Here is a 16,217-nt window from a genome sequence, read left to right on the forward strand (position 1 = left end):
TTTCTCTCTCTCTCTCTCTCTCTGTCATATTTTTATCTGAGCTCCACTGAGGACACACAAGATGGCGTCAGCGGCAGTTGGATGGTTGCCGCACCTCCTTGGTGCCAGAGTCTGTCCCCAGGCAGCATGAGTGTGTGTTTTTGTTGTTTTGGGGGGAGACTGTGCAAAGCGTTGTTAGATTTCAGCGTGACAGGAAGCAGCAATAGAGCGTTGGGCTGTCCACATAAGCCAAGGAGAATGGCGTCAACAAAAGCATCACTTAGAAATACAAACAGCTCCTTCATAAGACATGATGGTCCGGCCCCAGCTGACCATAGTCAGATGGCCTCAGAACACACACGTGATTTTTGATATGGGAAAAACCTTATATCCCTAAAATAAACCCTAGCTGTTTAGCTGTTTACTTTCATTTGAGCTTTATGTTGTTTTATGTTTTAAGTGTTTTTATTATTATTTATTTATTCATTTGTATTTTTCTTTATAATGTTTTTTTTTTCAAATAAATGTTTCTCACTTTTTTAATTTCTTCTTAAAATTATTCTTAAGATAATAATTAAATTAAAATATTATTATAATAAACTATTCCTTACATGAAAAGTTTAAGCAGTCAGTAGTATTTGTGCACCTTTTATAGAGGGCAATAAATATGAATATGTCCCATATTTAATATATCACTGAGCTGTAAAAAAAAAAATTCTAGTTTTGAGAAAAGGAACACACAGGTTGTCACAGCGTGCTGTTTATGGTGACTGCATATCCATGTTAATTCGTTTGCTCTCTCTCTTCTCAATGACCAAATGTCAATGGGTCAGGATACCCATGACCTTGACCCATTGACAAGTGCCAGTGTTACACAATAATCAATGTTATTCACTTCACCTGTCAGTGGTTATAATGTTGTGGCTTATTGATTTATTCATTTATTTTTAAACCATTTGAAATCACTGCAATGAAAACCCATGATGAATGGACCAATTACAATAGTCCAAAATTGTTTATACATACACATACCCTCAAATATATCATGATGTAATGAGTAATTATGGTTGTCCTTGTCCTGTATAGTCACTGTTTTGGAGATGCAAAAATGCTAGTGTTTTTCTTTTTTTAACATAAGTAAGGATATTTATGCCCATATTTATGATGGAAGAAATTGATTAACGTACATGAATTTTGTACATTTGTTTTTTTTTCTCACAATGATTAGCTTAGTATTACTCATTCAATGTTTATGGTGTAACATGGTCATGGACTTTGCTGCAGCAGTATGTTCCCCCCCCTCAGCCAAAAGCCTTCGTTCAGGCCTGTCTGTGTTCTACACTCACTTTAATAGGCAAAAAGTGAGAAATGCTTCCACCCACCTCTTCTCTCCACCTCCAGCACACTGCTCGTCTGTTGCTCTCAGAGCCTGGCTGGCTAATGGATCCAGACAAGGTGCAGAGGAGGTGTCAGAAGGATTTGTCAGTTGCTAACGTTTGGAAGATCTTCCTGGAGAGGGAGCTTTTTACTTCAGGAGGCACCAACTCAGTTTTGTTTGACCATTCAGCTGCTGTGGCTGATCATGCTAGTGCCTTACTGTATTCTCCACTGTGTAGACTGGTCGTTTTCTGAAGCCTACTGTTAATAAGTAACCTTAACAATAACTAAATGCTGACTTTTGTCTTTAGAATGAGCTGTCAAGTTTCCCCCAGAATGGTCACTATCTTCTTTAATATTCTTTATGGTAATAAGTGTTTCTTTGCTTTTTTTTTTAATATATCATACCCATGTGATATTTAACAAGAGGGGTGTGTTCGCACTAGTATGCTAATTAGCACATTACAACAGAACTGTGACTGCTGCATTTCCCTCCTGCATCCTGGTTAATTGTTTTCACCTTTTAGAGGCATTAGAGTTGCTCTGGCTGTAGAATGCCATTTAGCTGAGGTAAGCCGAATGCCACTGAGCCATTCTCGTGCGGAGAGCCGGACACTCGAGTCAAGGTCCGTTGGATAGGCTTGGTTTTACTTGCCAGTAGAGCAGGAGAACATGGCTGTGTTCAGAAATGGAGCCAATTAAGAGCGTGTTCTGCATGGTAGGATGACCCTGTGTAGCTGTGGTACAATTGGTGTCTCTGACATTTTACTTTTGCCTTTATGAGCTTTTGACATTCTTTCCTTTTTCTTAAAATGTAACTTTTCTGAAAAAATTGGATGAATGTCTGGAGGCATGAAGTTATTTTTATTTCATGTTTATTCCATATCCATATTCATGCTAGTCTCATGGACCCAGATAGGGAACAAATGACTAACTAATTCCTTCTTAGAGCACTGAAATTAAAGGGATGTAGCAGGGTGGTTTCCTTCCCTCGTCCAAAAGGTACATAGTGCAGTTTCTGCAGTGCCGAGCCCAGTGTAGCTACAGCCAAAGCTTTATTCTTTTTTTAATAAGCTTAATTATTGTCAAAATACTCCCTAATGTTGCTTTAAACATATAATGTGGAATTTTGTGTAAGTTTTAGAGGTGTATCCTTTTGTGAAAGGGAGTTTTTCAGCAATCTAGCAGCAAAACAATAAGTCATCTTCAGATGTTTAGTCTGATAGGGCTACATCTGGCCTGGAGAATGTGTATATGTTTGAGGCATAACCTCCATTTCATAACAGTGATTCTTTCATTTCTCTGCTGTGTATGAAAGTGTGAGTGTTCCAAGGTTTGGACTGCATGGTTAATCTGTGAGTGAACATCCAGACCAGGATGATGAATGTTCAAGGCCGAGTCTGTTCTCAGACCCCATCATGTCTGCAATCTGCTCCTAAAGCAGTGCAGCTTTGATCCAGTGATGCAACTACGCTGCAACCCGTAAATCAGATTACTGAAGCCAGGGGCTCCTCTACCAATCTCAGCCTCTGGTCAGCCTCTGGGGTCATTCTAATCGATCTGCTGCCCTGACCCTAAGCACTGCCTACCCTGTCTTCAACATCAGCTCTTGGAGAAAAGAACACAGATGAGGCTCCGCATGATTTCTTCCTGTCCCGTCAATGTCTGTTGATGAAAGCATGCAAGCGCTGTTGATTAAATCAAAGGAAATTTCCCTCATATTTTCTTCAGGAGGCTCCAACTGCCACTTAGACCCTGAGCCACCTCGTGTGGGGTTCCCTTTTTGTGGTGTATATGCTGCTGAAAGTCTTTGAGCTGTCCTGACTGACAGCGAGGACTGTAGAGGCTTGCATGTGCTCAGAAATGCTTCTATTTTAATGTGAAATTTCAGCTCACACACGTGAACTGTTGTATTTAACCATGAAATGAGCTGGACATTGTGTCCTGCTTGTCTTGCAAGCGGGTTTAATGATTTATTAATGAACGTCTGGAGCAGCTGAATGCTAATCACAGTGCTGTTAATTTCTCTGCCAATCTGATTAGGCTGAGCGAAAGTTAACGAACTTTCACTGATCAGAGCTGAGCTCCTCTCAGTCCCTTAAGATGATCTTTATTGAATTACCTTAAGCTGAGGCTGGAGTCCTTTGGTGTGTGTGTGTATAGTAGTAGTAGGTTGAGTGTTTTATTTATTTATTTATTTATTTGTTTATTTTTTCTTCAATCCCATTTCTCCAATCCCAAATCTTCTGCCTCCTCCACCAAAAAAAGTCTAAAGTCCACCACTCAAAACTGCGTAGTTATTGGAGTTAGTTCTCTAAGACCCCATCAGAACCATTTTATTTACTTTGCAATTTCATTCTGAAATATGGGCAGTAATGGCATGAAGGTCAGCCCCTATATTTCTCCTGCCCCTTGTGCCTGGAGCGAGCAGGGGGAAAGATTTGCATGGGTTATTAAAGGAAATAGCCATAGATTGAAGGCATTGAGATGTGAAATGAAGACTCTGACCTTTCACCAACTAAATCATACACTTCTGCCTTCACTTTGAGCTTTAGTGTAGTCTTAAACTCGACTGAGTCCCAGTTAAAGTCTGTCCGCGAGCACTCATTAAGGCATGCCATTTAAGGCAGCAGGTACCTTAAACTCTGTGCTTTCAGTTTGATACGGCAAAATATTAAACCCTAATTCATTTCCATTAAAGTAAATTTGTCACTCTTGGAGGCCCTCAGAAATTGAATGAGTTTGTATTATCACTTGGAGGCCAAGGTAAATATATCTATTTTTTTCCCCTCTGGTTGCAATTATATGCAATTGCACTTAAGCTTGTAAAATTGTAAAATGACACTGATAATGAAAATAAATGCACTTTGAGTCAAGTAGAGGGGAGCTCAAGGATTTCACATTTAAAATTAGATCGGTCGCTGTAATTCTCAACATGTGTATGTATCACATTTCATTTAATGGATGGCTGGCTCATTGTCTAAGAAAAAAGCAACATTTTAGTGGAGTCTGACTGATGTGTATGTCTCATAGTGTTGGATAAACTTAAGATCCCACAGATATATTAATATTGCCAGCAAGCAGTTAAACTAAGTGGATTATTTATATAGTAACATTAATAAAAGAAATTCATTCAGTTTTAAGGATTTAACAGTTGTCACTTTTGTTTATGCACTGGTAAGAAAGGTAGGAACAGAATATCCACATTTTGAGGCATGCAACAATTGAGATCTGAGAGTCAGTAGAGATTTTTTTCTAACTAATTACTAATACAGGAGATTATTTACATTTGACATTGTTACAATATGTCATACATCTGACATTCTTTTTTTCACTCAAGACACCAGAGCACTTTATATTCGTTGTGACATTAGGTAGACATCCCGAAATCCACCAAGAATTAGCTTTAGAATCACTTTATTGGCCATTGTGCTTGTACAGGCATGAATATGTTCTCCGCATTTAACCAATCCATGCAGTGAAACACACATTTTCACACACACTAGTGAACACTAGAGGGCAGTAAGCATACATGCTCAGAGCGGTGGGTAGCCCTAGCCACGGTACCCAGGGAGCAGTTGGGGGTTAGGTGCCTTGCTCAAGGGCACTTTAGTCATGACCTGCCGGCTCTGGGGATTGAACCGGCAACCTTCTGGTTACAAACCCAGTTCCCTTGCTTAGTATTAAACCTTTTTTTCTCCTTCAAATTTGATAGGGATACCAGTCACGAAACCTTTGTATTACTCCATGTCTACTATGTCTCTATTCCTACTTGTTATAACTTTTTATAACATTGTTCACCTTTCAGCCAGCCAGACTTGTGGATTGTGATTTTATTACTGTGTGTTGTTACACTGACCCTTTCTTTGTGTAATGTCTCTCAGGTAACTACCAGCTGTCCCCGACTGTGAACATGCCTCAGGATGACACCGTCATCATCGAAGACGACAGACCACCCGTGCTTCCTGTCCGCTTGTCTGACCAATCATCTTCCAGCTCTCATGATGACATGGGATTTGTGACAGATGTCCCCACCTCCTGGCCCAAAGATACACAGAATCAGGAAGAATGGTAAGATGATGTACTTTTTTTTTATTTATTTATATCTGTCTATCTATCTATAGGCAGAAAAACTTAAAGGTTTCAATAATTTAATGTCATGGAAATTACTATTTTCATGTTTTTTTATAGCTTTCAACACTCAAAGTGCTTTCTTCAAATTATAATACCAGAATTTGCAGAAATTCAGATAATCTTTACCTCTCTGGTTACTGTTTGTGGTTATTTTTCTGATAAAGCATATTTATTTATACATAGGTTACAACCTAGCTGCATTAAAGATATCAGATATAATTGAAACTTGATCTTTCATTAAAATGGAATTCTTTTCTTAAGGGAGTAGAGGTGGGTGGCATTCATCTGCAAACTCTGACTGAAATGTGTTCTCTGTCACTGAAAGGTCAAAGCACTTATTCGGTTGAAACAAATGAATGTAGGATATTAGATGTAGTTCATCAGATTGATAAGCCTCCCTTCCCTTGGAAAAACATGGGTGGCTTTCAGATGACATCACCCATTCCCTCTCAAATAAGGTGTCCATAAAATGTTTTCTTTACACATCTTTACCTGAGCTTTGTTTGTGCAGGCAGTGGGTGTGTGCATGAGTGCGTGAATGATGCCACATGAACTCTGTGTGAACTCGCACACTCGAACTTGTGGAAAGCTTGACAGAATATGTGTGTGTGTAATTTTATATTTACTTTATAAAGAAAGATTAATGGTATATTTATTACTGAGAGTAACTACTGAGCTGAAGTGTGTGTGTGTGTGTGTGTGTGTGTGTGTTGAATGGAATGGTGTTCTGTGCAGTGTTGATAGTAAAGTGTCCTTGGGTGTCTAGAAAGGCACTATATGAATGTAAAAATAAATACATATAAGTAAACAGTGATATAAATGACATTGATGTTGTGTATTTAATACTCATAGGAACGTGAGGCTCATTGCAAGAGGTAATTAATTTGACTTCAAATAAATGTATTTTGATAGATGGTCCTCAAACTGTAGCACATTTCTCTAGTTGCCTTTTATGACTGATTCTGTGTATTTTATTTTTTCCTGAGATACATCTTAAAGATACAGAGAGACCATTGTGCTGTAATGTTACGTCAGTTTAATGTCTTTAATTTACAAATAGAGCCAGGTTCATATTCCAGGACTTACGTGCAATATGTTTTTCATTTGTGGCACTTCAAGTTCTCTTGGGATCAGTAATGTGTCAACATATCTTATTTGGTTCTCCAGGTGCACTATGAAAGGAGTTTGGAGCAATTTGAGAAATTTCTGCTCAGTCAAAATAGTCAAAGGGCGGCACGGTGGCGCAGCAGGTATTGCAGTCACACCGCTCCAGGGACCTGGAGGTTGTGGGTTTAGGTCCCGCTCCGGGTGACTGTCTGTGAGGAGTTGGTGTGTTCCCCCTGTGTCCACATGGGTTTCCTCCAGGTGCTCCGGTTTCCTCCCACAGCCCAAAAACACACGTTGGTAGGTGGATTGGCAACTCAAAAGTGTCCATAGGTGTGAGTGTGTGTGTGTGTGTTGCCCTGTGAAGGACTTGCGCTCCCAAAAGGTTGAGTTCCTGTCTTGCGCCCAATGATTCTGGGTAGGCTCCGGACCCACCGTGACCCTTAATTGGAAAAAGCGGTTACAGATAATGAATGAATGAGAATACAGTAAAAACTAAAGCCAAACATTGGCTATCACTTTATTTACAACAAATATTGTTTCAAAATATTTCAAAATCCTATGGTACAGTTTGACTGTGTTTATATATAACTAACATTTTAACATAAGCTGCACTAGTGATTTTTATTTGAAATTTGTTTGGGGTATGTTTGTGTGTGTGTGCGTGAGTGCTGGTGCGGCTTAACTGCTCCCAACTGGATGTGTGTGCTTCTCTATCTTAAACGGCACAGGGATATTAACTAAAGAAACTTCATGGGCTCTGTCGCTCCACAGCCTGTTGTTTTATGACTTGTGACATGACAACTTGTCACAACGGGTATAAGTTTAATTAGAGGCTGTTCTAAATCACAACAGCCCCGGGCTCTGAGCCCCACCACACAAACTCCTAACACATTCAAACCCCGTGAGGAGCTGCCGTTGCTCCAGCAGAGATCTACAGCATGATACAAAACCCTTTTGGTTAGCCTGCGCTCAATGAGGACTGAATGAATCACACTGCAGCAGTGATGTATTTGTTGTACTTTGTATGGTGTGCCACTGTAGGTCATGTGAGCAGCTGTTGTTAGGGTAAAAGCAATGCTGTTGTGGTGGTGGAGGGGTCTTTACTGAAGTGGTCTTGGAATAGCTCCAGGATTTAGTTTCTTGGTCAAGCGCTCATTACTGTGACATTGACAGGAACAGGAACTACAGAGGGGGTAGTGGGGTTGTTTAGTGGTTAGTGTGTCATGGAGAATAATGTTTTGTTTTATGTCTACAAAAATCAGAACATGGCTTTTCATTGTCTACTTGACTTACCTAAATGTGGTTTTATCTGCAGATCTCTGTACACAATATCTATGTGTAACAATATGTGTAACATATTGGCTGGAAAAAATAGGAAATGTGCTCACGATGCATTTGATGTGTATGTGATTATATTTACTAGGGAATTATTACTATTATTACTACTACTATTATATATATATATATATATATATATATATTATTATTTTTTTTTTTTTTTTCTTTTCTTCAGTGTGGTAGCTGAATGATTCTCTCTTCCTGTGGCTCAGGAAACAATACACATTCTGGTATGGGATGGGTCTCAGAAATGTGTGTCAAGTATAAGTTGTTGTGTGATTGGTCCGTGTGAGGGCAACTTTAATTATTAAATTAGATTAAAGCACAGGCCCTTAAAGTAAGTGACTGAGGTAATTTGTTTCTCAGTTTCAATCTTTTAATCTTTGTCCCTTGGGATTTTAAACAAACAAACAAACAAACAAACAAACAAACAAATAAATAAATAAATAAATGTATCATCTCAAATGCTACCCCACCAGACCCTCGCTGTTTATTAATGAGTGGCTTTTACTTCATGTGCTCTTCTTCGTTCAGTGTCAGAGGTTTGTCATCATGGATTAGAGCCATAGCAAATACACACACGCACACACACAGACACACACTGCTCAGTGCAAGTATAACAGTGCCTCCGGTTATTCTAAATTATTCATGTCTAAAAAGCCTAACCTGCATGCCATGCTTCTCTCGCTCTTTCTCTCTGTCTTTCTCTCTCTCTCTCTCTCTCTGTATTTATGTGTGTGTGTGTGTGTGTGTGTGTGACAGAGAGGTAAGGGTCACATGAGGTCCGGTGTGCCGTGTTATATTTTAATACAGAGGCTGGGACCTTATTCCCATTTTGTGGGTTTTCCTATTTATTTGTTTTCTTGTTTGTTTGTACAGTTCTAGGGCCTGTTACGTTGTAAACACGCAAACAGTGATGCACACTACTCTAGGGCACTGCATGTGAATCAGTCATTCAACATTCATCTTTATCATTGTCACCGCCATCAACATGACTACTGTTTATATCGCCAACCGCTGGCTGTGAGGGATAAAGACAAAACACAGATATGAGGTAAACATGGAGGAAAAGAAGGAAAACAGGAAGAGTTCTTAACTTAGAGACTGAGTCAGAGTCAGTTTAACTTCCCAAGCAAGTTGAAGCTGTTTAGCTTTCAACACAAAGGGGATAAGGTATTTATATTTGGTCTAAATTATCCTTTTATTTTTGCAGAATTCAGAATTCATGTTAAAGTGTAGCAATTTGGTAAAATATATTGAGGTGTGAATCCATAACTTGCATGTTTCTGATAGAAGAAAATTGCCAATGGAATGGGACACCGTAGAGCAACTGCACATGAGTCTAAAGATGCATTGGAACTGATGAGATGTGGTAATGTTTCATCAGTGCCTGACTTGACTAATATTTTTTTTGTGTGTCTGAATGCAATCTTATGCCCCAGAAAAGTTCCAACATTAAGTCTAAAGCCTTTCCAGATGTGAGGACAATCTCCCGATGGAGACTATTTAAAATATAAGAAGCATATGGCAGGTTAAAACTGTAAATATTGGTCTAATACAGTTAAGTAAATCTTTCTCAAGGTCTTTGTTTGGATTAGCACTGGCATTCCTGCCTGAACCGGGATTCAGTATCTGATTTTCCTTATCATCCCAGTCTAAAGAAAATTGTCTCTGTTTTTGGTTTACAACATGATTTGAACACAGCAGCTGTAGATTATGATGAATGTACGGATAGAAATGCTCCAAAAATATTTGGAATAAAAAACATGGGCTTTCACTGAAAATTACGTTTTTAATAGTGTGTGTAGTTACACACTTAAAGCTACATCTGCTTGGTGCCTGAAGTCAGGTGACTTCTGTAAGTCCTCCTCACCATCATTAACCTAAAAAATCATTACTGTGTTTTCTTTGAAAGTTAAAAATATAAGATCAGTAATTACTGGTAGAGTGGGGAGGGGACACACCTCTTTGCGCCTTCCTTCATCTCCTTCTCTTGCTTCCTTGCTCCCTCGCTGTGATCCAGCTGTAGTTCGGGGCGGTGCATGCTCACATCTCTCTCATTAGCACATTAACATGGCTGTTTGGAAGATTAATGACGGCTGCTTAGCAGGAGCAAAGCCACAGCTCACTGGAGACGGTCTTATACAGTGACCCAGTTTTACAACGCAATCTTAGAAACAATTTGCCTGTGTGTGTCTGTGTGTGTGTGTGTGTCTGTGTGTGTGTGTGTGTGTGTGTGTGAGAGAGAGAGAAAATGAGAATGAGAGAATGTGTGAGAGAGCCTTCTGTTCCTTTGTATCTTGGGTAACAAGGCTAAGGTGGAACACTGCCATTTTACACCTGCATTACAGTGGGTCTGTAAGCTCTGGAATGAATTCACATACAGATACAGTGCAGTAAGCAATTTTTTGAGAGTAGCATGATTGTTGTTGTCTTTTGGCATGTGCATAGTGATTAAACCCATTACTGACACAGAGATACAAGTGCACAAATATTTTGGATCATAATATCATTTGAAAAAATAAAATGCCTTTCAGAAGGATCATCCAAGGGCACCATTCCCAATGCCAGTCATCAGCTAGAGTAGAGTGAAGCCTCCCCAGCATCTGGTTGAGGAGCAGTGGAACTGCATTCACTAGAGAGATGGAGCGCCATCCGCTACACCTGGGGACATTAACAAAAACTTTGGGGCATATTTTTGTGAAAACGTTTTTCTTTCATGGAAATGACATGCATCCTTCAAATCTCACAGTGCAGGCTGATGTTCTCCACTGCGTACATGTATAGCGGTGTCTTAACAATGGAGAAATGCAGCCTTCTAAGGTTGCAGTCTAGAATTGGAAGGTAGCTCATGATTCTGTACCTTTAGTGTTAATTTAGAGACTTTAGGGGGTGTTCAGTTAGGTAGGAGAGAAAATACACACTGGCTGTTTTTGTGTGTGCGTGAGTGTGCCAGCATACACACACACACACGTCTGTTTTATGTGGAGGTAGGCACAGGACATGTACTAACGGCTTGGCTCTCAGCAGGAGAGATAGGACAGATGTGTCACATGTGGCAGAAATCCATTCTGATAGCTTCTGAATGAATAATGGAGCGAGTGTACAGCATTCAGTCTGGATGGAACACTGGTTTTCTCTCTCTCTCTCCCTCTTCTAGTTCCTTCATCGTCTTCTCTCTCTCTCTGTGTCTCTCCTCTGGCTCTGTGTGGAGAGGTTGTCGTGGGTGATGGATGTTTGTTATTTGCGTTGCGATTAGCTGCACTGCTAGCTTATTACAGCCACAAAAAGAGCCGTTTGTCAGTGGGTTTCTTAGGCCGTTGGGTGATGGTCATGTGCATGCGTATTTTCGAATGTGTGTATGGGTTTGCTTTTCAACAGGACCTGAAATACCTTTTCATTATAATACAATGGAAAATGGCTTGTTGTCCATATTGTCTGCCTTTTCTCTTAAAATAAATCGATACATTAATAAAAATTAATAAAAAAATTAATAAAAAAAAAAAAACACCACTACTTTAGCATGGAGGCTAATCCAAATTGATACTTGCAGACATATAAATGTCCAACTATCCATTTATTTATTTATAAGTTTTGTTGAGATATCCCTTCCTCAGTTGCAGCTTTTTTTTTATAGTAAAGTAAAATAATGGTGGAAAACGTTTGTTGCTTTGCGTGTATGTATGGGTTTGTGTGAATGCGTACACATTGGTAAATGGATATTGGAAATGTGTGAGGAAGCTTTTATCACCTTCTGCTTTTTATTAATGCTGCGTGTGTGTGTGTGTGTGTGTGTGTGTGTGTGTGTGTGTGTGTGTAAGTGGGATGCTATGCTGGACAGTGTTCCTCTTATATTTATCTTCAGTGCAGCCAGAGGCTGAGCAGAACACACTCCTAGGCACTGTTTTGGATTCTAAGTGGACTATCCATTATCTTCATATTGAAAATATATTGAAAAATTTCTGCAGAAGCATGTTTGTGATGGATCGAGGACAGTGTGCTGCAGAGCTTTAGCACTGCACTCTCAGCTCCAGATGTAATGTCATCTGCAGAATGTTGTAAATCTAGCATGGAAGCAGAGAAGCTGGGGGCTCGAGAGTGGCACAGTGGTATAAACTTCAGCCCTGTCAGGAGGTCTCCAGTGATGCCTCAGCCATCCTGGGATAACGGTTTTTTTGTTTTGAGGGAAAGGTCCTCCCTTTCCCCTCATCACAAGCACAAAGTTTACTAGCACAGGTATCTATTAGTTGACATGAAAGTTCTGCATCACTCCATGAGGCAACTCGAACTGTGTTGCTCTGTGTGGTCTCTGTGATATATGATTCTAATTCATATATCACAGAAGCTATAAAGGAAAAAAAAACATCTTGCTCTAACACGTTGGTTGTGGACACCACTGTGGGAGCAGTAATGATCTATCTCAACCTCAAATAGAGGTTTTAAACATTGACTGCATTCCTGCTGTTGCTGGACCTTATTAGGAAATGTATCTATCATGATTACATACAATGATTGACATATAGTACTATAGACGTATGTGTGTGTGAGTGCATATGTGTGTGGGAATTTATGTTGCTGTTTAAAAGTGACTGCTAGCTTGTTATGGAAGGTATGTTGGCCTGTCGCTGTTTTATTCTTAGGAATTTATTGAAGGTGCTCTAGAAGCCTAATTGAACGTGATGGAGTGCAGCAGAGTGGTACAGTCCTCAGCTCTGTGTGTGGGGGTGTGCGTGTGTGCACGCGTGTGTGTAATTCTGTGTAAATTGTTGACCAGAGTGTTTACTCTAGGCTTTGACATAGAAGGCTTGTCGAGATAGACTGTAGCATATATTTTAGGTCATACTGGGGTTTGTTAGATTAAGACAATCAATGGTCACTTTAAAGAACAATGGAGAATTGTATGTGTGTGAATGAATGTATGAGAATCATTTGTCAAAAATAAATAAATAAATAAATAAATAAAATAATACAATTAAAAAAATAAATACAAATGAAAATCATTTTCAATCAAATGAAAAATTAAGTATGTTTATGATTTTTGAGTGTACCACAATTCACTTTATTTTGAATCTGAATTTTCATAATTGAGTCGTACAAACATTGAAAGATGGGGCGGCACGGTGGCGCAGCAGGTAGTGTCGCAGTCACACAGCTCCAGGGGCCTGGAGTTTGTGGGTTTGATTCCCGCTCCCGGTGACTGTCTGTGAGGAGTTGGTGTGTTCTCCTCGTGTCTGCATGGGTTTCCTCCCACAGTCCAAAAACGTGTTGGTAGGTGGATTGGCGACTCAAAAGTGTCCATAGGTGTGAGTGTGTGAGTGAATGTGTGTGTGTGTCTGTGTTGCCCTGTGAAGGACTGGCACCCCCTCCAGGGTGTATTCCCCACCTTGCGCCCGATGATTCCAGGTAGGCTCTGGACCCACCACGACCCTGAACTGGATAAGCGGTTACAGATAATGAATGAATGAATGAATGGAACATTGAAAGAGGAGACAAATAAAATACAATGTGATAGATGATTCCATTATATTCTATTAGAGGAAATGCAAGCAACTAATTAATTCCTTATTTGTTTTTAATCAGTCTGAAGAACTAGCAAATTGCCATTTTATTGGGCTTTATACTTTTAAACCTACATGCATTTTTATATACAAAATTATTTTCCCCCGTGTTTGATGGTATGTGTATAAATGTCTCTTCACTTGTGGTTACTCTGATTGGACCTTTTTCAGAATTACCATAAATAACCCTTTGCTTATTTAGATTCTTTCACCTCAACTGACCGGGCAGCTCTTGGCTTTTCTCAGGAGATTATTAACTTTGCTACACTGCTCAAATGTGTGCTGTACATATAGGGTTGTGTGTATGTGTGTGTGTGGGGGGGGGGCATGCTGCTGCCCTTGGCCTTTGATCTGTAGGAGGCTGTTCTATCTTTGAAAAAGTAATAGCCTCCTTGCTTTGAACACAGCTTGCAGACACCGTGAAGAACTCCATCCCTACTGAGCCGAGAGAGAGATGAGGAGGGAAGAAGATTCAAAGTGGAAATGTATTTAAAATATATTGTGCATTTACCGGAAGTCTGTTAGATTAAAAGATAGTGCTTAGAAGACGAATTTTGAATAAGAGTCTAGGCAATTCTGTGTGAGACATATTGTCACAATCTGAGAAAAATTGTCTCTCTCCACCATTGGGAACATTTTGGGGAAAAAAAAACTTTGAATGAAATTTCTGTTATGAATGAATGTAGTATTGGAGTGCTTGAAAAAAAAATCCGCTTTCTGGTGAAAACGTACCACTTTGGAGTTGCAAGGTTTTTGTTCAGAAGTTTATTTTCCTGTTTTAAATTGGAAACACTATGTTGCTGTAGGTATATGTGAAGTGGTGAACCATGTACACCATCACCAGCCTGAGACGTTATATAAAATTGTAATTGTTAAACTTATGTATATATCGGACTTAAGGGGCTTTCACATGACAAACATTCTGCGCATCGCTTGCCGCAAGGTGGAGGGGGGGCTTTCTCATGACAAGCATTCTGCGCGTCACCTCTTTGCGCTCTGCTTGGCTTCAAGCGGTGTTCAGCGCACGTTTTTAATCAGTTTTTTTAAGCAGGCTTGTTGCTAACAGGACAAATTAATATATGCAGTGGCCTCGTAAATTTGAAATTGTTATCAGAGTGCAAAATGGCATCGCCAGCACAAAGTGGTTTTGCTGTGTATCATGTGAAAACACCCTTAACAGGAATCCTTGATAGGAGGGTTTTCTTTAGGTGTAGCCTGCGAGTGCTTCTCTTTTCTGAGTTCGGAGGATCCACTGTTGCAGAGATGAGGGGTCACTTTTCACCAGTTCCTGAAAAGAGAAAAGATTAAATATGGGTCAATGATCATATCATGTCATGTGAATGCAGATCTGTGATGCAGATTAATTTATGATGTTCACTCCTGGTGTAGGAAATAGTATGGTTTGGGTGCGGAGCTCTGGTTCTATCAGTGAGTAATGAGTAACACCTAAACCAACTGCTAGTGTCCTCTGTCGGTGTATGCCTCTGTGTGTATTAGAAGTTTCAGCCTCACCGATGATTCAGGAGAATTTAAGAGGCTGGACTGCAGCTACAGCCAGTAACCCCTTGTAAAATATTGTATGTATTCACAGTATTTTCTTCCCATGTTTTCTTTTGTTTGTTTTGTCGCACTAATAAACATGACCTGTTTTGCACCGCACTTCCATGAATCATTCATCAACATCTACCCACCTGTTGGGCCTTGACCGCAAGCTCACTCGTAAACCTGAAATCCTCCTTTGGGGGTAGTACCATCTAACAGTAGGGTTTCCCACCACATTGCATGCTCTGTAAAGCTAGTTTGACCATACAGCTGTTGCTTTGATGGAGGCATATGTGAGTGGAGCATGGCTAGTTCAGATGGAAGGAAGTTAGTTAAAGAAAAGTGGAAACTACTTTCCACTGGATTTGCCGCCAGTACCACGAGAGACAGAGAAAGGTTGATTGGGTGTGAGAAAAGAAGAGTAGACTGATCTTCACTCTCTCTGTGAGATGTCACAGGTGGATAATTATTTTTGGAGACAAGATTGGCAGTCTGTCAAGTGGCAGTGCTGAAGATATGGTGTCTGTAACACGTACACAAACACATACAACTTTTGTGTCTTTCAGTTTTGTAGGATAAATAGTTTTTTGTTCCAGATATATTTGTGTCACTTTAGTAAATGTGTTTATTCAGCGTTCCCATACATGTGTATGTGAGTCCAACTTGGTATGCGTGTTGTTGACATTAATGGTACTTTTAGCCTGCATGATACCTGCTCGGCTTGGCTCTTCTGCTTTTTTCTCCAGGCAAATCTGGAACTTGGCCACTAAAAGTGAGTAGGGACTAAATCTGACATTACAGAGCGCTGATTGGCCACAGAAACCTGTTTGCACAGCGAAATGCAGACACCCAGCACAAACTAGCCGCTTGAAAAATCTCCAAGATACATCAGCGATCACATTGTTTTATCCGACACTGAACTGGGGCTTGTAAAAGTGTGCCATGGTGTTGCACTTGAAGAGGTTCAAATGTTCCTTGGATTGGTGGCCAGTGATAAAAGTCAGCAAAAGCCAGATGGAGCAACAAGGAATGGAAAAACTACTGATCTGTCTGAACTGGGACAGAAAAGTATGTTTAATCCCAAAAACAACACGTGTATACACAATGAGTAACAATGCTTAACGTTAACACAACCGTTGTTGTACAAAGCCCATGGTTCCCATTAGAGACTGTGATTTACGG

The 16,217-nt window shown here is 39.9% G+C and overlaps 1 protein-coding gene across 5 annotated transcripts in view; it reads left to right on the plus strand.

Annotated features, from left to right (window-relative positions):
- The window catches only part of pard3aa (par-3 family cell polarity regulator alpha, a), a 469,619-nt gene that overhangs the window by 271,346 nt on the left and 182,056 nt on the right, over positions 1-16,217 (plus strand). For all 5 annotated transcript variants that reach the window (XM_066683465.1, XM_066683467.1, XM_066683466.1 and 2 more), the window contains one exon: positions 5,241-5,427. In XM_066683465.1, coding sequence (XP_066539562.1) covers positions 5,241-5,427 — 187 coding nt within the window. The remainder of the gene's footprint in view (positions 1-5,240; positions 5,428-16,217) is intronic.

The sequence above is a fragment of the Hoplias malabaricus genome, chromosome 10 (genome assembly GCF_029633855.1).
Source record: "Hoplias malabaricus isolate fHopMal1 chromosome 10, fHopMal1.hap1, whole genome shotgun sequence".
In the NCBI taxonomy this organism is placed as follows: domain Eukaryota; kingdom Metazoa; phylum Chordata; class Actinopteri; order Characiformes; family Erythrinidae; genus Hoplias; species Hoplias malabaricus.